We start from the raw sequence: 23,089 nt of genomic DNA, 5'->3' as shown, positions 1-23,089 counted from the left end.
CTACATAATACTTTTACATTTGTAATACACTTAGAGCTTTCAAACATGCCTGTATCAAAATATTCTAATACTTATGTGATCATCTCAAGCAACTTGTGAAGTAGGCTGGAGAGGGAGAGGTATTGTTCCCTTCATTTCACAGCTGAGCAAATGGAGGCATAGAGGTACGCAACGTTAAAGAGCTAGTAAATAGCAAAGCTGTAGGGCTTGAACCCAGGTCGTTGATTCCTGGCCTTTTAACTCTATAGCTCCAACATAGTTTATTGTCATGTCCTTGTGTCGAGCTAATGGATAGGGCTCTCTGTAGTGACGTAAGAATTTTAAAACATTTAGAACTCGAAGAAAGGATTTAGTTACCGTGCTCATTCTGTTCCGTGCCCTTTCTTTCCTTTCTCTTAGGACGTGTGTCTTCTGAGGTGGTGTTTGGATGGGTGGATGGGATATTTGAAGTAGAGAAGTATGAAAGGAATTGAAAGGTTATTGCTTGTTTGTGATGGGACAAAAGCTTAGTTTAGCTCCTAGGTTACAACAAGAATAACTCTCACACTTTCTTTAGAGAACTATTAAAGAGGCTCAAACCAGAGAAAGTGCCGTGTCTGTTGTATAGCATTTGTCAAAAGCCAATAAGCAAAGCAGTGCTTCTGCTGAGATGTGAAAATAGCTTTTTTTTTTTTTTTGGTCCTACAGAACATTGCTTTAAGTGTTATCTATAACACTTGAGTAATGTGCCTTCTTGTCTGACTACTGCAGGGCTGATTACCATAGAGCTTGGAGAGAAAATTTGTAAGAGGTGGGTTTTTGCTTGACTCCTGATTTTGTGGTCTGGGCAGGAGGAGCTCTGTGTCCAGAAGGAGACTGTAAAGAAGTTTTTCACCAAAGGGCCAGGAGCAGTCTGTGACTTGACATCACTTTACTTCCAGGAAAGGTAAACCTGGGACAGCCCAACAGCAAGCCGCAGTCTTATGGCTTGCCATAGTCTGGGTTGTGGATTACTGAGGCAGCGCTGCTGATGACCAAGTGTTTGCATGTACCTCCATCCCCTGAGAGGGAAACTCCTCCAGAGCTCTCAGGGCCATGCCATGGAGGCTTTGTCTCCTAGCTGAGATGCTGGGGCCTCCCTCTCCAACCAACCACTAGAGATAGGTTGGCCTGCCATTCCAAGGTGCTTTCTTCTTTTATTCTTTTCTAGCACTACGACCCGTTGCAGCCATCAGCAGTCCCCCTACCAGCTCCTGTCTGGGGAACCCCACATCTTTGAAGATCTCCTGGGGTTGAAGATCTGCATCTCTCCAGATGCCTTTTTCCAGGTTAACATTGCTGGTGCAGAGATACTGTATCGGACTGTGGGGGAGCTGAGTGGAGTGAACTCTAACACCGTCCTCCTTGACATCTGCTGTGTAACTGGCAAGTGGCAGCCCAGGGCAGAATCAACATGCACCTTATCTCCCCAACACCATCCACGCAGCACCCAGGGCCCTTGCAGCCGAGGTGGGGAGTTGGTGGTAGTGGTGCAGGCATAACCTCATTGGTAATACCATAAAATACCCTCCTCTTATTCTCTCCTACTTCCCCAGGTGTGATTGGTCTCTCTCTGGCTCAGTATACCTCCTAGGTCCTTGGGATTGAGTTGGTGGAGCAGGCGGTAGAGGATGCCAGGTGGACTGCAGCCTTCAATGGTACACTGCTCACATTCTGGGGAGAAATTAAGAGCTGTAGTTGTTCTGTACTATGGGAACGGTTGTGTGGGAAAGGGCATCTACCGTATCCACGACTGGGGAGGAAGGGAAGGTGTTCTGGAGTGCTCAGAGTTGGATCCTGATGACTTTCTAAAAGAGGTCCCCCTTTTTTTTTTCTTTTTCTTTTTTTTAAAATTTGAAGTATAGTTGATTTCAATGTTGTGTTAGTTTCAGGTATACAGCAAAGTGATTCAGTTATATATATATATATATACATATATATATATATGTATATATATATATATTCTTTTTCAAATTATTTTCCCTGGGCTTCCCTGGTGGCGCAGTGGTTGAGAATCCTCCTGCCAATGCAGGCGTTCAGGCCCTGGTCCAGGAGGATCCCACATGCTGCGGAGCATCTGGGCCCGTGCGCCACAAGTGCTGAGCCTGCGCTCTAGAGCCCACGAGCCACAACTACTGAAGCCTGTGCTCCGCAACGGGAGAGGCCACAGCAATGAGAGGCCCGTGCGCTGCGGCGAGGAGTGGCCCCCACTCACCACAGCTAGAGGGAGCCTGGGCACAGCAATGGGGACCCAACACAGCCAAAAATAAATAAATTCATTAAAAAAATTATTTTCCCTTATAGGTTATTACAAAATATTGAGTAGAGTTCCCTGTGTTATACAGTAGGTCTTTGTTGGTTACCTATTTTATATATAGTAGTGTGTATATGTTAATCCCAAACTCCTAATTTATCCCTCCCTAATCTTTTTGTTTCTATCCGGAAAAAGCCTAAGGGAAGGAATAAGCCTAGCTGATAGGAAGGGAACTTGGCAAAACTTTGAATAATATAGAAGAGCCTTCTTGACATTAGACTCATGAGTCATCATAACAATACAATAGGTTTCAAACTATTTTTAGCAGTAGGACCTTTTCTTTGAACAAAGTCTTAGGCCAAGCTGCAACATAGAAAAAAGATTTTCTTTCCCCTCTACCTCACTTCTAGACAGCTCCTGAGGCTCCATGTGAAAGCCTCCAATATAGCAGAAGGAGCACTTGAGTTATAGTCAAGGTTCTCTTCTTGGTATAGGTCCTTATGTGCTGTGTGAGTCACTAAGTTGTGAAATAACACATCTACTCTCTCAAGCTGAAAGGCCTACAGAGATATTGCAAGGGAAAGCGCATTGGAAAAAATGAAGCAGCTTCAAAAGCATTTCTTTCATTGTTATGCAGAAGTATGTTAGATCTAAAGAGAAGATGGCAGAGCCCTCCCTGCTTTCTGTACATTTCTATAAAGCTGAAGCTCCCCACCCCCAACTGCTTGGCTTGCATTTTGAGTTATGGCACGTGGGCCTCTCTTTTGCAGGCATCACCAACTGTGAATTCCATACTGGTCTAGCAGAGAAGATTTTGCCACAGCTACTAAAGTCAAAGGAAGATGGGCAGTTAATTGTTGCTGTAGTGAACGCAGCCCGGGCCAGGACTGCGTAAGGATGACTAGATTTCCTGCTACAGAGCTAGTTAGGTATTCCCATGATGTCCACCAGCTTTGGTCTCTCATTTCTACACCATGTTAAGGCTGCTCTCAGTTAGCTGGCTCTGAACCTGCTTCTCCTCTTTTCCTAACCAGTGCTATGTGCCAGCCAGTTGCAAGTTTGTGATAACCTGGACCATGATAGTTTAATTATATTAATAGCAATGTGTTTCTTCCTTTAGATTACCAGGTGGTTCAAGCCATTCGAAACTATGGGGCCATCCGCATACTAGTTTTTGTTTCCTGCAAGCCCCATGGTGAAATCACAAGGAACATCATTGAGTGAGTCTTGACTTCGTTTTTAAATTATTTTTCCTGGGCTTCCCTGGTGGCGCAGTGGTTGAGAGTCTGCCTGCCGATGCAGGGAACACGGGTTCGTGTCCCGGTCCGGGAAGATCCCACATGCCACGGAGCGGCTAGGCCCATGAGCCATGGCTGCTGAGCCTGCACGTCCGGAGCCTGTGCTCTGCAACCGGAGAGGCCACAACAGTGAGAGGCCCACGTACCGCAAAAAATAAATTAATTAATTTTTCCTGATGGTCAAAGTAATCCTTATTGTTATGCTTATTGTGCAGAATTTGGAAAGTGTACAGAAGTATAAAGAAATAAAAAAGTCATTATACTGTCATCAAGAGTCAATTATAGGGCCAGGTCTTGGATGAGGCAAATAAAGCAACCCACATCAGGTACAAAATTTAAGAGGATGCCCCAAATCTTAGTAATCAAGTTGCATTTTTTTTTTTTTTTTTTTTTTTTTTTTTGCGGTACACGGGCCTCTCACTGTTGTGGCCTCTCCCATTGCAGAGCACAGGCTCCAGATGCGCAGGCTCAGCGGCCATGGCTCACGGGCCCAGCCGCTCTGTGGCATGTGGGATCTTCCCAGACAGGGGCACAAACCCGTGTCCCCTGCATTGGCAGGCGGACTCTGAATCACTGCGCCACCAGGGAAGCCCCAAGATGCATTTTTAATGCAGTATTTTCAAAAATTAAATCGTCCAAAATATCTGTGAACAAAATATTACGTTTTTTTAAAAAGTGAGATCCACTCCTGTACTTGCTAAGCCATGCCTCAGTCACCTTACTCTAGTCCTGGTCCTAGTTCCTAGTTCCGATAAAACTGTATTTATAAAAGCAGGCAGCCATCCTGCCGGCCATAATTTTACAATTTGATTTTCCAAATTATTGCATCAAGATATCATTTGTCTTGATTACTGAGTTTTTGGCACCCTCTTAAATTGTGCACCCACGGGGAATGCCTTTTGCTTCACTCCCAGTTCTGGCCCTGCTCAATTATTTTGATTTTTGAAATGTTTTCTTCTTGTAATCTCTCTCTCTTTTTTACATAAATAACACAATTTCTTTGTAATATTCGAACAACATAGGTGGGTATAAAGTACAGATGAGGGAATTCCCTGGCGGTCCAGTGGTTAGGACTCTGCACTTTCACTGCTGAGGACCTGGGTTCAAGCCCTGGTCTTGGAATTAAGATCCCACAAGCTGTGTGGCACAGCCAAAATAAATAAATTAATAAATAAAGTACAGATGAAATACCTAGATGAAACAAGTGAGAATTAAAAGGAAATAAATTGAGCTTTCAAGTCAGTGAGCTAGAAGAACAATAAAGCTAACGAAAACTGAAGGAAGAAATCAATAACATTTTAAAAATCCAAATTAATGAACTACAAAGGCAAGACAGAAATAGAGACACAGAAATAGAGAACAAACGTATGGACACTAATGGGAAGTGGGTGGGGGGATGAATTGGGAGATTGGGATTGACATATATACACTAATATTTATGAAATAGATAACTAATAAGAACCTTCTGTATAGCACAGGGAACTCCATTTTGCTGTACAGTAGAAACTAAGACAACATTGTAAAACAACTACACCCCAATAAAAAAAAACAAAAACCTATAGACTCAACAAATAAACCAGAAGGTGTTATTGGAAGAAGAAAATAAAATAGATAAGTAAACCTAATCAAGAATATGAAGTCTTAAATGAGAAAAAGGAGCATAACTATCGATATGAAGAAATTTTTAAAAATATAAGAAAGTACTTTGTATAACTCCCTCCTAATACGTTGGAAAACCTAGATGAAATGGGAGATTTCCCGGAAGAATGCAAATGGCTAATATTAATTCTAGAAGCTACAGTAAACCTAAACACACCAGTACCCATGGGAAAAAATTGAGAAAGTTGTCAAAGAGCTTCTTCTACCCAAAATAAAATCATGAGGCCCGTATATTTTCACACTTATTTCCTTATCTTTTCCTGCATACTCTTCCAGTTGTCCTTTATTTTTATTTTCATTATACAGTTTAAAAATGTTTTTGTATACATATCATGAAGGAGGCACCTCAAATCAATGGGAAACAAATGAACTATTTAATAGATGGTGGTGGACAACTGGGTAGATAAGGCAAAAAAAAAAAAAAAAAAAGGTTGGATCTACATCTCATGTTGCAGACCAGGATAAATTATAGAAGAGTTAAGAGATTTAAGTGTAAACAGGGGAAATCATAAATGTACCCTAGGAAATCAGAGAATTTTTTTTATAATCTTGGAGTGCAGAAGCCCTTTCTAACTATGAAAATTCAGAAGACATATAATAAAAGGTTAAATTTGGCTACATAAAACAAAACTTCCTTCGTTACACCATACACAGAAATAAATTCAAAATGGATTATAGAAGTAAATGTAAGAGCTTGAAACATGGGAGTAAATCTTTGTGAACTTGGGTTAGGCAAAGCCTTCTTACATATAACATCAAAGACCCAAGGAACAGCTACAAGAAACTGTGTGTGTGTGTGTGTGTGTGTGTGTAACTGAACATCATCAAAATTAAAAAAAACTTTTTGTGCTGCAAATGATACCATCAAGAAAGTGAAAATATGAAAAGACAACCCACAGAATGGGAGAAAAGATTTGAAAATCATTTACCTGATAAGGGACTGGTATCCAGAAGCCAGACACAAAAGGCCACTTATTCCATTTATAGGAAAATGTCCAGACTAGGCAAATCTCTAGAGACAGACAGTAGATTTATGGTTGTCTAGGGCTTAGGGTGGGGGGTTTCAGGAGAAATGGGGAGTGACTGCTAAGGAGTTAATGAAAATATTCCAAAATTGATTGTTGTGATAGATGCATAATCCTGTGAATATACTGAAAACCACTGAACTGAATAAGTGGTTGAGCTGTGTGAATGATATTGCAATAAAACAGTTTTAAAAATCAATAACTTGCATGATAAAAAACACCAAAAGCAGAGGAAACAACGTACAAACTGGAAAAAAATTTGCAGTTCATATTACAAAGACTTTTTTCCTTAATTTATAACAAACTCCTGGAAATCAGTAAGAAAAACAACAGCGCAAAAGAAGAATGAATGCAAGATATAAAAAGAAAACATAAATGTGTATGAACCATGAAAGGATGCTCAGTCTCTTCCATTATAGTGGAAGTGCAGATTAAAAGTACCCTGGGATACCACTTTTTGTATCTCAGATTGGCAAAAGTTCCAAAGTTTGATAATGCACTGTTGGCAATACTATGGGGAAACATGAATTCTAAAAAGTTACTGGTCAGAGTGTAAATTGGCACTATCCCATGGAGGGAAATTTAGCAATATAGATTAAGATCATAAATTTATATATACCTTTTGACCCAGTAATTCCATTCCTGAGGCTTTATCCTACAAATATACTGACACACATGTAAAATGACATGCATTGATTGATTGATTGATTGCAATATTGTAACAGCAAATGATGAGATGTCCTAAAAGTCCATCAGTGAGGAACTAGTTAAATCAAATATGTACATCCATACAATGGAATACCATGCTGCTATAAAAAAGAATGAAGGGCTTCCCTGGTGGCGCAGTGGTTGAGAGTCCGCCTGCCGATGCAGGGGACACGGGTTCGTGCCCCGGTCTGGGAGGATCCCACATGCTGCGGAGCGGCTGGGCCCGTGAGCCATGGCCGCTGAGCCTGCGCGTCCGGAGCCTGTCCTCCGCAACGGGAGAGGCCACAACAGTGAGAGGCCCGCGTAACGCATAAAAAAAAAAAAAAAAAGAATGAAGATGTTCTCTGTTTACTGATATGGAAAGATCTCTAAGGTACGTTATTTTCTGTTAACAACTTTATTGAGATATAACTCACATATCATAAAATTCAACCTTAATTAAAATGTACAATTCAAAGGTTTTTGGTACATCTCAGACTTGTGCAGCCATCACTACTGTCTAATTGTGAACACTTTCATCACTCCAAAAGAAACCCTGCACCTCTCACCTGTCACTTCCCATTTTTTCCCAACCCGCTGACCCTAGGCAACCACTAATCTACCTTATGTCTGTATGGATTTGCCTATTCTGCAGAATTCATACAAGTGAAGTTCTTTGCAAATGTGGTCCTTCACATCTGGCTTCTTTCTCTTAACATGATGTTTGTAAGGTTTGTCTGTGTTGTAGCATGTAGCAGTACTTCATTCCTTTTTGTGGCTGAATAATATTCCATTCTATGGATATATATACCACATTTATTCACTCATCAGTTGATGGACACTTAGGTTGTTTCCACCTTTTGGCTATTATGAATAATGTTGCTATGAACGTTCATGTGCTAGTTTTTGTGGGGACATATGTTTTCATTTCTCTTGGGTAGATACCTAGTAGTGTAATTGCTGGGTCATATGGTACCTATTTTAACCTTTTGAGGAACTGCCAGACTATTTCCAAAGCAGCCTCCCATCTTAAATTCCCTCCAGCAGTATATGAGTGTTCCAATTTCTCTACGTCCTTGTTAACTCTACTGTCATCTTTTTTATTATACACATCCTAATGGGTGAGAAGTGGTACCTCCTTGTGTTTTTGATTGCATTTCCCCATGGTTAATGATGTTGAACATTTTTCATATGTTTATTGGCCATTTATATATATCTATCTATCTTTTTTTTTTTTTTTTTTTTTTTTTTTTGCGGTACGCGGGCCTCACTGTTGTGGCCTCTCCCATTGCGGAGCACAGGCTCCAGACGTGCAGGCTCAGCGGCCATGGCTCACGGGCCCAGCCGCTCCGCGGCATGTGGGATCTTCCCGGACCAGGGCACGAACCTGTGTCCCCTGCATCGGTAGGCGGACTCTCAACCACTGCACCACCAGGGAAGCCCTATATATATCTTCTTTGGAGACCTGTCTATTTAGATCTTTTGCCCATTTTTCAGTTGGGTCATCTTTTTATTATTGAGTTTTAAGAATTCTTTTAAAATTCTAGATATAAGTTCCTTATCAGATATATGATTTACAGAAATTGTCTTTTCTGTGGGTTGTCTGTTCACTTTCTTGACATTATCCTTTGAAGCACAAGATTATTTAATTGTGGTGATGTCCAGTCTGTTTTTTCTTTTGTGGCTTGTGATTTTGGTTCTGAATGGAAATAGCAAGGTATGCAGAATTGTTGATATAATGATAGCTATCTTTGTAAAAACGGACAAAAGGTGAAGAGAATATTGATTTGTATTTGCTGTATATGCATACAGAAACTGGTAAGTTTTATAAGAAACTGATTAATAGAAAAACGTTAAGAAAATAAAGGATTTCCCTGGTGGTTCAGTGGTTAAGTCTCCGTGCTTCCACTGCAGAGGGCACCAGTTCGATTCCTGGTCGGGGAACTAAGGTCCTACATACTGTGATGTGCAGCCCAAAAAAACAAAAACAAAAACAAAAAACTGATAATAGTAGTTATCTATGGTGGGGGAAAACTGCAGGGATGGGAGTCAGAGGTGTGGAGAAACTTCACTATATACCTTTATATGTTTCACTTTTGAATAAAATGAAAATATTTATTTTGCAAAACAATAGATTAAAAAATGCAACGATTAAGAGTAAGCCTAGGATTCTGCTAACACTCAGACTGAGTAAAACAATAAACATGGCCTCAGAAAGGCAAGAAAAAGTTACTTTGAAAAGACAGTATGTGCATATGGTAGGAAAAAAAAACAGTACATAAGAGTGCATGTGCATGCAGTGAATAATGAGTCTTCTTATTCCTGGCTCCTAGTCCTTCAGATGTCACCACTCTTCCTAGTTTCTTGTGTAACCTACCAGATATATTCTGTGTGTGTGTGTGTACATCGCTCTTTCTTTTGTAAACAGATAGAAACAGACTATAAACACTGTTCTGATGGACCTAGAGATTATCATATTAAGTGAAATAAGTCAAAGACAAAAAAATCATATGATATCACTTATATGTGGAACCTAAAAAAGTGATATATAAACAAACTTATTTACAAAACAGAAATAGACTCACAGACATAGAAAACAAACTTATGGTTACCAAAGGGGATAGTGGTGGTGGTGGGGGAGATAAATTAGGAGTTTGGGATTAACGTATACACACTACTGTGTATAAAATAGGTAAACAACAAGGACCTACTGAATAGCACAGGGAACTATACTCAGTATCTTGTAATAACCTATAATGTAAAAGAATTTTAAAAATATATATATATATGTATAACTAAATCACTTTGCTGTACACCTGAAACTAATACAACATTGTATATGAACTACAATTTAAAAATTTTTTAAAAACCCACTATTCTGCACCATGCTTGTCACTTAACAATAGATTTTGGAGATTGTTTTACAATGATGTAGGATCTGCATCAGTACTTAAAGGTCTACTTAATTTTTAAAATAGGCTGTATAGTTTTAACTTACATAAATATATAATTTAACTTGTCCCTTTGAAGGGACATTCATCCTAATGAATTTTGAGGTTGTTTCTACTCTGTTGTTACCACAGTGTTGCAGTGAATGTCCTTGTACATATATCTTTGTGTATTTTTGCAATGACTATGTATATGTGATGAATAAGTATGTGATTGATAGTATATTTATTAGATAAATCCCTGATGTGGAATTGCTGGATTAAAGGATATATGCTCTTAACGTTTTCATGTATTTTCTAACAGAGCTGTAGAATCAACTTATCAAAAATATTCTTTTGGGCTTGTGATTGGAATTTATTGATTCCAATTAATTAATTTAAGGAGAATTGAAATCTTTACAGTATTTTTTCTATACAGGTATGTGACCTATCTCCAATTACTCTAGGCTTATGGAATTCTCTAAATATAAACACGTATTTTTTTCCCAATACAGGTCTTTTTTCTTAAGATTAATACAAGATATTGTAAAGTTTTTATTGCTTTTATGACAGGGACCTTTTTCATGATATTTTCTAACTCGTTATTGCTGATTTTGTGTCAAGCTACCTATTCTTTTATTTGTTTTACAGGTTTTCCAGTTGATTCTCTTTCATTTTCTTGGTAGCTGGCCATATGATCACCATATAAAAGCAGTTTTGTCTCTCTCCTTCTAATACTTTTTTTTTCTTATTACATTGGATAAGAAGATGTTCCAGTGTGGGAGTGATAGTGAATATCTTGTCTTGTTCCTTATTTTAATAGGACAGTGCTATTCAAACGACTGAGTGTTAGCCAGGGAAACAAGAACTCATCTGGTTTGTTGGTTTGAGTGTAAATTAGTACAACCTTTTTTAACAAGGTTTAAAAAGGCTTAGTCATACATATCTTAGGGCCTTAAAAACATACAGGCCCTTCAACTCAGCAGTTCTGCTAAATAACTAAAAATGTAAGCAAAGATATAACTGTAAGAATATTCATGAAGGGACTTTTTGAGATAGCAAAAGGTTAGAAACAGCTTACATTTCCAATAGCAAGGAATTAGATAAATAAGCTACATTACATTTATTTAATGAAATACCATATAGCCAATAAAAGTGAGGTAACTACATATAGTGGAGAGATGCTCATGATGTGTTATTATGTGAAGAAGCTGTTGTAAAACAGTGTGTATAGTATGTACAGTGTGACTCCACTTTAAGAAACCAATTTAAATGTACATATTTGGAAAGATATATCCTGAAAAGTTAGAAGCACGTATTCTTCTCTGAATGGTGAGTTTATAGGTGAATTTTTGTTCTCATTTTTACTTGACTTCCTGTGATAAGGGAAAAAGTAATTTGCTTAGAAAGTTTTCAGTAGAATAATTCAGTAATATATATATTAATAACCTATTGTGTGCAAATCATACAGAAAAGGGTATGACTCAGGCCCTTTGCTCCATTCACCATTGAACCCCTACTCTGTCACACACTGAGAACACAGAGATGAATAATAAGCAGTTTTTGCCTCATTTCTAGCCTCAAAAAGATTATATACTCCCATGAGGAAGATGGTTTAAAAAACCCAGGTAGTTACATTAAATGTGATAGCTGTGGGAACACAGAGGAAGGGCTTAAATTTTAAGGAATTGTGTTCCTGTAGTTTCTCCTTGGTTTATCAAACTGAATATTTTTTCTTTGAATTTTTGAATTTTATTTTATTTATTTTTTTATACAGCAGGTTCTTATTAGTTATCATTTGCCTTATGTATTGAGGTGCTTCTATGTTGGGTGCATATATATTTATAATTGTTATATCTTCTTCTTGGATTGATCCCTTGATCATTATGTAGTGTCCTTCCTTGTCTCTTGTAACATTCTTTATTTTAAAGTCTATTTTATCTGATATGAGTATTGCTACTCCAGCTTTCTTTTGATTTCCATTTGCATGGAATATCTTTTTTCCATCCCCTCACTTTCAGTCTGTATGTGTCCCTAGGTCTGAAGTGGGTCTCTTGTAGACAGCATATATATGGGTCTTGTTTTTGTATCCATTCAGCGAGCCTGTGTCTTTTTTTTTTTTTTTTTTTTTTCCCCGGTACGCGGGCCTCTCACTGTTGTGGCCTCTCCCGTTGCGGAGCACAGGCTCCAGATGCGCAGGCTCAGCGGCCATGACTCATGGGCCTAGCCGCTCTGCGGCATGTGGGATCCTCCCGGACCAGGGCACGAACCCGTGTCCCCTGCATCGGCAGGCGGACTCTCAACCACTGCACCACCAGGGAAGCCCGAGCCTGTGTCTTTCGGTTGGAGCATTTAATCCATTCACATTTAAGGTAATTATAAATATGTAAGTTCCTGTTACCATTTTCTTAATTGTTTTGGGTTTGTTTTTGTAGGTCCTTTTCTTCTCTTGTGTTTCCCGCCTAGAGAAGTTCCTTTAGCATTTGTTGTAGAGCTCGTTCGGTGGTGCTGAATTCTCTTAGCTTTTGCTTGTCTGTAAAGCTTTTGATTTCTCCATCAAATCTGAAGGAGATCCTTGCCAGGTAGAGTAATCTTGGTTGTAGGTTCTTCCCTTTCATCACTTTAAATGTGTCATACCACTCCCTTCTGACTTGTAGAGTTTCTGCTGAGAAATCAGCTGTTAACCTTATGGGAGTTCCCTTGTATGTTATTTGTCGTTTTTCCCTTGTTGCTTTCAATAATTTCTTTGTCTTTAATTTTTGCCAATTTGATTACTATGTGTCTTGGCGTGTTTCTCCTTGGGTTTATCCGGTATGGGACTCTCTGCACTTCCTGGACTTGGGTGGCTATTTCCTTTTCCATATTAGGGAAGTTTTTGACTGTAATCTCTTCACGTATTTTCTCAGGTTCTGTCTCTCTCTCTCTCTTGTCCTTCTGGGACCTTTGTAATGTGAATGTTGTTGTGTTTAATGTTGTCCCAGAGGTCTCTTAGGCTGTCTTCATTTCTTTTCATTCTTTATTCTGTTCCACAGCAGTGAATTCCACCATTCTGTCTTCCAGGTCACTTATCCATTCTTCTGCCTCAGTTATTCTGCTATTGATTCCTTCTAGTGTATTTTTCATTTCAGTTATTGTATTGTTCATCTCTGTCTAGGTGTTTGTTCTTTAATTCTTGTAGGTCTTTGTTAAACATTTCTTGCATCTTCTCAATCTTTGCCTTCATTCTTTTTCCGAGGTCCTGGGTCATCTTCACTATCATTATTCTGAATTCTTTTTCTGGAAGGTTGCCTATCTCTACTTCATTTAGTTGTTTTTCTGGGGTTTTATCTTGTTCCTTCATCTGGTACATAGCCCTCTGCCTTTTCATCTTGTCTATCTTTCTGTGAATGTGGTTTTTGTTCCACAGGCTGCAGGATTGTAGTTCTTCTTGCTTCTGCTGTCTGCCCTCTGGTGGATTAGGCTGTCTCAAACTGATATTATGATTTCTTTCTACAGGTTGTGCTGTCCTCCAAACTCTGCTAAGAAGCTCCTTGGCGAGCCTTTTGTCCTAAGACAAGCTGTGCCTGTGGATCTGTTCCCCCACACCCCGCACTGTGAGCTGGTGCTTCTCTTCACTCAATAAGCAGCCTCCTACAAGCCTGCAGGTTCTTTGTTAAGGCTGAAGTGTCAGTAACTTCCAGGTCTAGCATATTGCTACATCGCTGACCCTGAGAGCATTACCGAGGAAACCAATCTTTGGACCCTGAGCAGGAAGAATATAGTGGACCTCCTACCTGAGGTAGATTTATAACCTTAGTTTTCACGTTTGCTGCCTCTCTTGCGTGTTTGCCTGGTTGTGACCACTCCTTAGCCCAGGATCTAGACTGTTCCTTCTTTTTGCTGTCAGTCTATCATGGCTCCCTTGATCCTAGTTTACAGTCTGTCTCCTCTGTCTAGCTCTGCCTGTGGTGGAGTGACAACTGAGCTTTTCTCCACATCTGGTCATAATTTCACATTGACTCGGGTTTCTGTATTTGCCTGGAGATTTTACTAGATGTGTTCTGCATTCATGAGGTAGCCAAGGATTAGAACTAGAAACAAGTCTAGCTTTTTTAAAAAGCAGAGTAAGCTATGAAATGATTGCAGAGTGACTGTGTGATCTCAGTAGAGATTCATTACTTTGGGTTTTCTAGGCTTTGAGGCTTCCAGAACAGCTTTTAAAAATGTGGTTACCCTTAGGAGCAATACCACCAATTAGCTCTCACCTGTGGAGGGAGACGTGGTTGTAGTAGAGACCCTATGGGAAAGGAGAGCTTCAAAGAAGAAACTAAATACCTATAATTGGGCTGTGTAGTATGGGTATTGAAACTGACATTCTCTAGTCATGATTTCTTCAACTCTGTAGTTGTTCTTGGATACGTGCCCAACAATTGAATTATGTTTTGAATCTTAACAGACTAAGGACGTGTAACTTAGTGAGCACTGTCTGATTTACAAATTGATATCAGGTCAGCTAGTGTTTTTAATTTTTCTCAATCCTAAATACCTCTAGAGAAGCCCCTTTCTCAGAAAAATATGGCTCTTAAAGCTACTATATAAATATCCATATAAAAAATATTAGAAGGAAATAATCTAAAATGACAAAAAATGTTGATTAATGGTAGTCAGATAAGTTTTATTCCCATTTCCCTATCTTTCGTTTTATGTAAATAATATATGTTTGTATATTATATACATTATGTTTCCATTTCCCTAGTTTATTTTATATAAATAATATTATATTATTTTATAGCTGAAAAACCTTAATGTAAAGCATAAATGAAAAGCGACTTTTATTTTCTCCTCCTTTGTTGCCTATATCTGTAAATGGCAATCCCATCTATTAGTTATGTAAACCAGAAGTTGGAGTTATCTTTCTCATTCTCATATCCAACTGCCGACCAGGTGGATTCCACCTGGATATCTTCTAGGTACTCTGAAATCAACATATCTAATGTTGCATGCTTCACATCTTTCCCCCAAACCTGTTCTTGCTCCTATATTTCCAATCTTTTTTTTACATCTTTATTGGAGTATAATTGCTTTACAATGCTGTGTTAGGTTCTGCTTTATAACAAACTGAATCTGTTATACATATACATATGTCCCCATATCTCTTCCCTCTTGCATCTCCCTCCCTCCCACCCTCCCTATCCCATCCCTCCAGGTGGTCACAAAGCACCGAGCTGATCTCCCTGTGCTATGCGGCTGCTTCCGACTAATTCTCTATTTTGGTAGTGTATATATGTCCATGCCACTCTGTCACTTTCTCCCAGCTTACCCTTCCCCCTCCCCACATCCTCAAGTCCATTCTATAGTAGGTCTGCATCTTTATTCCATCTTGCCCCTAGGTTCTTCTGACCATTTTCTTCCTTTCTTTTTTTTTTTTTTAGATTCCATATATATGTGTTAGCATACAGTATTTGTCTTTCTCTTTCTGACTTACTTTACTCTGTATGACAGACTCCAATCTACTTAGTCACTCAAGCCAGAAGCCTGGGAATTATATCTGAGTCCTTCCTTTCCCATACGCTCTGCCCACATGCAGTGTATCACCAAGTCTCCATCCCTACAGGTTACCATCATCTCTCACCAGATTATTTACTGAAAGGGCCATGTTCTTAACTTGTGCTGCTGTCTTCATTCTTGCCCCCATCCATTCTGTTCTCTACAGCCAGAGTGAGTTTTCTAAAATGCCAGTCTCATTGTGTTTCTCTGGTGCTTGAAATCTGTCTGTTATGGGCTCCTTCTTGCCTTTAAAATTAAGTCTCAGATTCTTCATGAAGCCTCAAAGCCCCTTCGTAATCTGGGTAGCCTCATTTTTCTATACACATTGAGTTCCTTTCCTTGAAAAAGATAATTTTTTTCCATTCTGGTCCTTTCTTATTCTGTTTCCTCAGCTGGGAATGTGCTTTTTTCTTTTGGCTAACTCAACTCATTTTTCTATTTTTAACTTAGCTAGCCCCTAAGGAATATCTGATGAATAAATATAGGATTAGCTGTAGGTAATCAGCTTCCTGGTAATTCTGTTAGTGTTACACCTTGTAAGTAAGATGATCTTAGAATTATGCTTTCGTCATTTCTATAATGAAAAGTTTTAAGCATACAAGAAAGTTGAAAGAATAATACAATGAACACCAGTATACCCACCGCCAGGATTCAACAAATGTTAACATTTTGCCATATTTACTTTATCTGTGTGTGTATCTGTTCTTTGATAAACCATTTGAAAGTAAGTGGTAGACACCATGACACTTCACCTTTAAACGTCTCAGCATCCATCTTCTAAGTGTAAGGACATTTTTCTACATAACCATAATACCGTAAGCCCAGCTAAAAAAGAAATTACCAGTACCTCACTGATCTTTGCTAGTGTTATCCATTGTCTGGTACAGTGCTTCCCAACGTGTGGTCTGCAAACTGCTTGATGGTTCAGAGGGAGATAAGGAGCTTGTACCAGAGTGTGTATCAGTGCACCACATCCTTCATTGAGGAAGTTTTCTTACCAAAAATATGTCAGCCAGATTAAATAGTGTGATAAGTGACCTGGTTCATTTACATCTGTGGGCTAGCTGAGTAGTACGGCTCTATATTCAGGTTTCCCCAGCTGTCCCCTGAAGTCTTTTATGGCCAGTTCACATGTTGCATTTGAGTGTGGTCTCTCTTTAGTGTCTTTTAATCTAGAACAGTCTCCCCACTTTTTGTTAATCACTGACTTTTAGAGGCCAGGTCTGCCCCACTTATGAATCTTTCTGACTGTTGTGTGTGTGCCCAACTGTCCTAGTTTTCCTGGGACTCTCCTGGTTTAACACTGATCCTGCATCCTGGACAGTCCTCAGTCCTGGGTAAACCAGGATGGTTTGTTTTCTTATGATAGTGTTTAGCTTTCCCTTCCAGCACCTGAGTTTCCTGTAAACTGGAAGTTGTTAGGTCCAGAGGCTTGATTAGATTCAGTTTTGATAAGTGTGCTTCATAAATAATGCTGTGTACTTCATGTAGCATCCCATCCAGTGGTACATGATGGCAGTTGTCCACTCTTTAGTAAAGGTGATGGTTAAGGTGGTGGCCCTCAGAACTCTCCATGTAATTTTAATCTTCTCTTCCTAATTAGCAAGAAATCTGGGGTGTTACTTTGGTACCATGTGACTGTCCTGTTCCCCAATAACCTCTCACCTAAAATTTCAGCATCCATCAATTCCTGTTTCCTCACTCAGTAATTTGTTTTTCTAATTTTTAAAATGTATTTCCTGACTTTGTGATTTAATCAGGGGTTGCAAGATGGTGATTTCCTAATTCTATCATCCAGTCTGTTTCTTAGCTGGCATTCTTCTGTAAAGATGAGCTTTCTCTCATCTATAGGATATGAACCAAAAAGATCATGTAAAGGCCTAATTCTTTTCCCTCGAATACCAATTTTCAGAGCAAGTTGATGTAATAGTTACTTCCAATAGTAGAGAAGTAGTTTTACTTATTGTTTTGGAAGTCACTTAATTCATTGTTTTTCTTAATGTAAATTCAGTGCTTTACATTCAGTTCAGCATTTTCTTTGTAATGCTCAAATTTTCTCCAGTTTGGCCAGTGAGAGTCCCTTTAGTCCTTTTGACATGCTTCCATGAGTCTTTGAGCACTTCCTTAGATTCTGACAGAAAATTCCTAGGCTCAGCATACATTTCTCTGGCCTAGTCCTGGAATCAGCTGTTTCCAAGGAGCCCTGGTTCCTTTTAGTGGAGGATGGATGCTGGATGTTAGAAGCAAAATCTAATAGTACTGGGCTTCCCTGGTGGCACAGTGGTTGAGAGTCCGCCTGCCGATGCAGGGGACACGGGTTCGTGTCCCGGTCCGGGAAGATCCCACATGCCGCGGAGCGGCTGGGTCCATGAGCCATGGCTGCTGAGCCTGCGCGTCCGGAGCCTGTGCTCCGCAACGGGAGAGGCCACAACAGTGAGAGGCCTGCGTACAGAAAAAATAAAAAAATCTAATAGTACTGTATTCCAATCTGTGAGCTGTAAAACATTAGCACAGTGACCAACTGTCCCGATTTACTCTGAATCTGGAACTTTCGGTGCTAAAACCAGGAGCGTCCTAAGCAAACCAGGACAACAAATTGGTCACCCTAAATTGGTCACATTGTTTTTTTATTATTATTTTTAATTTTATTGAAGTATAGTTGATTTACAATTCCCATTGTTAATACACAGTAATGATTAAGGAAGAATAGTGGAAATTGGGATTGGGACATGTGGACCAGTAGTAGCTAAAGTAGCTATAAATTCTCAGGAAATTTAAGGGTTTATACTAAATGATCTCTTCCAGCTGTAAAATATCTAGGTCTAGGGCAGCGGATCACAAGCCTCAGTGCACATTTGTATCACCTTTAAAAACGCTGATCCCTGGGCCTCAGACATTACAATTTAATTGGTTTAGGGAGGGGCTCAGACATCAGTATTTTTTAAATGCCCACCAGTGATTCTCATGTGCAGCCAAGGCTGAGAACCAGTGGTCCACGGGGGGCTCTACCTTTCAAAGTGTGGTCCCTGGACCAACAGCATTGGCAGTCACCTAGGAGCCTGTTAGAAATGCAGACTTTCAGGTTCCACCCTAACTGGATCAGAACCGCTGAGGGTGAGGCCCAGCTATGTGTGTTTTATTTAATGTGCCCTCCAGGTGATTCTGATGCACACTCAAGTTTGAGAACCACTGGTTTAGAGTGACAGTTCTCAGCCTTGGTTGTGTCGACTGAAATAAAAACACATAACGTGAGAGCTGTGAGTTCAGTTTTATTTGGGGACTTAACTGAGGACTAAAGCCTGGGAGACAGCCTATCAGAGAGCTCTGAGGAACTGCTCCAAAGAGGTAAGGGGGGAGGTCAGCATGTATGTGATTTTGGCGAAGGGGATATGTGCAACCAAGCACACATCCTGGTAGAAGGTTGCTGCTAGTCACGAGGAACAGACATCTTAGCTAATGATTTTAGTGCTTTTCTAAGTATGGGAAGATGCAAGAATCTGGGTTCATAAAAATTTTTCCTGAAAATATGTAACTGAGGGCCTGTTCTGCCTGTTTTCCCAGAGCAGAGTGCCTCATTCTTGATCTTCGCTCTGCATTCCTTTCAGGGTGTACTGTAGGTAGAACTGGATGGTGGACAATATTCTTTGTTTTACAGTTGCAATATTAGAATCACGTGGGGACCTTTTTTTAGCATTTTTAAGCAAATTTTTACTTTTAAAAGTATTTTTATTTAAGATATGTATTTTTTTAAATGTTTATTTTATATTGGAGTATAGTTGATTTACAGTGTTATGTTAGTTTCAGGTGTACAGAAAAGTGATTTAGTTATACATATACATATATCCATTCTTTTTCAGATTCTTTTTCAGATTCTTTTCCCATATAGGTTATTACAGAATATTGAGTAGAGTTCCCTGTGCTATACAGTAGGTCCTTGTTGATTATCTAGTTTATACATGGTGGTGTGTATATGTTAATCCCAACCTCCTAGTTTATCCCTCTCCCTCACCTTTTCACCTGGGTACCTTTTTTTTTTTTTCTGGGGACCTTTTAAAACAGAGATTCCTGGATGTCATCCCCTCAGAGATTGATTTAATTCACTTTGGGTGTGGCCCTAGCCTCATTATTTTAAAAGCTCCCTAGATATCTCTAATGTGTAGGTAAGGCTGAGAATCATGGTCTAGGGCTTTTTTCCTCCAAGCCCAGAGTTTGGCTTGGTGAGTAAAAATGCACATGAAGTTGCAGGTAAAAAACTAACTAGTTGGATAATACGTAGGTCAAATAGCTTGCTTTTCTGCTTCCTCCTTGTCTACATCCATGCAGGGTCTCTGAGCAGTGGTTTGCAGCCCTTTGCAAAGGTTTTCATCCCTTTAAAGTACTTTATTTCCCATTCTTTCTGCAGTTATTTTGGTGGGTGTGGTAGGGAGTGGGGCTTAGATACCATCAGTTACTAGTGATCCTAGACAAGCCTTAAAAGTTGACCCTCATACATGGCAAGAGAAAAGTGAGCTCATTTTAATATTAAAGTAGGACAGTTGTTCTAAGGGTTTGTCCTCAGCCTGCTTCCCACCTGGCTTCTAGAACTGGCTTCTTCACATTAGGCTCATCTTAGAGTTGCTGAACGTCTGAGTGCAAATTTTGCCATTGCCCTTATTGCAGGTGTGGAGTTGCACCTATGGCCGTGCTTCTCAGTCTTGGCTGCACATTGAACTCCTCTGGGAGTTCAAAAATTCCTGGTTGTTTGAAAAATCCTTCTCAAAAAATCCTGGTTCCTGGGACTTGAGCACTACCCCCACATCTTCTAATTTAATTGGTCTGGGATGTGGCCCAAGCATCTGGACTTTTTAAAGATGCCCCGAAGATGATTCTAACATGCAGCCAGGGTTATGATCCTCCGATTAGGGCTGTGGTTCCCAAACTTGTCTGCACATTAAAATCCCCTGGGGTTCTTTTAAAACTTCCAAAACCCAGGCCACACCCCAGATCAATTAAGTCTTCACAGTCTCTGGGGGTGGGACACAGGCATTGGTAATTTTGAAGTTTCCCCAGTGATTCCCATATGCAGCCAGCCTCGAAAACCACAGGGTTAGGGTATTTGATTGTTTGGAGGCTGGGAGAGAGAAGAGAATGATTGTCATTTGCTGAGATTTAAGTCTTCCAGCCCTTCACTTTTTTTTTTTTTTGGCGGTACGCGGGCCTCTCACTGTTGTGGCCTCTCCCGTTGCAGAGCACAGGCTCCGGACGCGCAGGCTCAGCGGCCATGGCTCACGGGCCCAGCCGCTCCGCGGCATGCGGGATCTTCCCGGACTGGGGCACGAACCCGCGTCCCCTGCATCGGCAGGCAGACCCTCAACCACTGCGCCACCAGGGAAGCCCCAGCCCTTCACTTTTAAAATCACGTTGCCAGTTTATAATTTACAGGGTCATCATTGTCATTTTTCTAAGAAATATATTTCAAAATGGAATGCCATATACTCATGAACCAGTTGAAGCTCCCTTAGAGCTCATCAGTTAGTGCAAGTGTGAAAAGACAGTTGAAATGGAATATAATTATTGTGTCCCAGACTTTAAAAATTTCCATCAGCTGATTTGATTTCATCATTATATGTATCTGCACATTATAGTTCCCATTGTTTCTCATCAAAGGAGACTAAGTGGCAGGGTGGGGGTGTGTGTGTGTGCAATGCTGACATCTAGCCCAGAGCCACAAAATGGAGGAACATGTCAATATCCTCAAGTTCATTCCTAACTGTTAGGGATCCTCAGGGTACACAGAGGGGAGAGTACTTTTCTCTGAGGACCTAAAAAAGGAACCTAAATATATAAAGGTATTGGGATTCACTGATTGCATTTACTGATCACCTTTACTTGTAACCAATCCAAGGAATACCTAAGGAGAAGAGAGGGCTGTTACTTAGCTCTTTAATGGTCTCTCTCCTCCAACTAGACTGTAAGATTTGAGGGAATAAGGGCTGTTCAGTGTTGTATTTCTGTCTAGCACCCAGCACAGTGACTGAAATGGAGCAGGTGCTCAGAGCGGCAATATAGCATACTGGCCAAGACGACCAGCTCTGGAATCAGGCTGACCCAGCCTTGAATTCTGGCTCCATCACTCTATGCTGTGTGACCTTGGGTGAGTTACTTAACCTCTTAAATCCTCTGGAAACAATATTTGTAAAGCACTTTGCAAATTGCCTGGCACATAGTTGGCATGGATTATGGGGGGAGTTATTCTTGATTATCCGATTATTTGTTGAAGGAATAAATGGATGTTATAGCCTGCTTTCCCTTTCCTCAAGATTAACGAGTCAAAATAACCTAATCAATTTGGTTTTTGTAAGATTTCAATACTTAATTTCAGGCAAACAAAACCAAACACACATTGGAAAGAGTACCTTCCCTGTTGGTGTGGGTGTTTCTCAGCATTTATGTTACACTCAAATATTACAGCTTCTAGTAAAAAGTTTCAATACAGTTTGAAGAAAAATGACACATAGGAAACAGATAAGGCCATCCTGCTCATTTTGTCACCTTCATAATATTGGTTGCTAAAATAACCCACTTGTCAAATCCCTTTGTACTACTGTGAGAAGTGCTGATGTAAGACATGTTTTCTGAAAATAACCATGATGAGGTGTTCTGAATTAAGGGCTTTGGTACAGAAGTGATAGAGTTCCCTTCTGGGTAGAATAGCTCAGGATCATAAATTGCCCAGACACCTACTGGCTTACCTGTTCCACCTCCTAAAAGGAAACTTGTTTCTAGGTGTGTTTTTTTTTAACTAAACATTCTATATATAATCACTACATGGGATCCTGGATTGGATCCTGCACAGAAGAAGGACATTAGTGGAAAAACTGGTGAAATATGAATGAAGTCTGTAGTTTAGTAAATAGTTTTTGTTTTTTGTTTTTTTGCGGTATGCGGGCCTCTCACTGTTGTGGCCTCTCGCATTGTGGAGCACAGGCTCCGGATGCGCAGGCTCAGCGGCCACGGCTTACGGGCCCAGCCGCTCCGCGGCATGTGGGATCTTCCCGGACCGGGGCACGAACCCGTATCCCCTGCATCGGCAGGCGGACTCTCAACCACTGCGCCACCAGGGAAGCCCTGTAGTTTAGTAAATAGTATTGTGCTAACATTAATGTCATAGTTTTGATCAATATACCAGAGTTATATGAGGTGTTAACCTTAGGGGAAGCTGGGTGAAGGGTATATAGGAACTCTTTGTACTATATTTACAACTCTTCTGTAAATCTAAAATTATTTCAAAATACAAAGTTTAAAAAAATATCTACACATAGTCTTTTAAAAACTGAACATACTGATTGGAAGCTAATTCTAGAAAAACCAAGTCTGGGCAGGTGTTGAAGCCAGGACCCCAGAAAGAGAATAGTGCTCACCCAGACACCCAAATATGTGCTAGATGTTTGGCTAACTCTAAGCACTACCAGTGACAAGGTGACAAGGGGTGGGGTTGGGGGAGAGCATTTAGCAATTCTTTTTCAATAAGGAATTTCTGTCAGCCTATCAAAAAACAGTTCCTTTCTCTCCATATAAGCTAGCTTAGTTCAAAACACAGCAGTCCGACTTCAGAGAGGTCCAAATACATGTTTCCTTAAACTCCCATCTTAGAGTTTGGTGGGCTAGGTGTTTTGAAGGAATTTCTCCTTGGAGTGCTAAACCTGAAATGATAAC

The 23,089-nt window shown here is 40.0% G+C and overlaps 2 protein-coding genes across 2 annotated transcripts in view; both read left to right on the top strand.

Moving 5' to 3' along the window:
• TRMT2B (tRNA methyltransferase 2 homolog B) overlaps positions 1 to 23,089 on the top strand; it is an 86,341-nt gene that overhangs the window by 22,479 nt on the left and 40,773 nt on the right. The window contains 6 exon segments of the mRNA XM_032618940.1: positions 831 to 925; positions 1,190 to 1,404; positions 1,575 to 1,676; positions 3,043 to 3,155; positions 3,157 to 3,163; positions 3,393 to 3,492. Of these exon segments, the coding sequence (XP_032474831.1) occupies positions 831 to 925; positions 1,190 to 1,404; positions 1,575 to 1,676; positions 3,043 to 3,155; positions 3,157 to 3,163; positions 3,393 to 3,492 (632 nt within the window).
• The window catches only part of XKRX (XK related X-linked), a 67,912-nt gene continuing 57,005 nt past the window's right edge, over positions 12,183 to 23,089 (top strand). The window contains exons 1-2 of the mRNA XM_032619176.1: positions 12,183 to 12,240; positions 13,364 to 13,646. The gene's annotated coding sequence lies outside the window, so the exon portion shown is untranslated. The remainder of the gene's footprint in view (positions 12,241 to 13,363; positions 13,647 to 23,089) is intronic.

The sequence above is a fragment of the Phocoena sinus genome, chromosome X, assembly GCF_008692025.1.
Source record: "Phocoena sinus isolate mPhoSin1 chromosome X, mPhoSin1.pri, whole genome shotgun sequence".
NCBI lineage: Eukaryota > Metazoa > Chordata > Mammalia > Artiodactyla > Phocoenidae > Phocoena > Phocoena sinus.
Note: the sequence above shows the minus strand (reverse complement) of the source record. Positions and strands in the feature narration are given on the sequence as shown.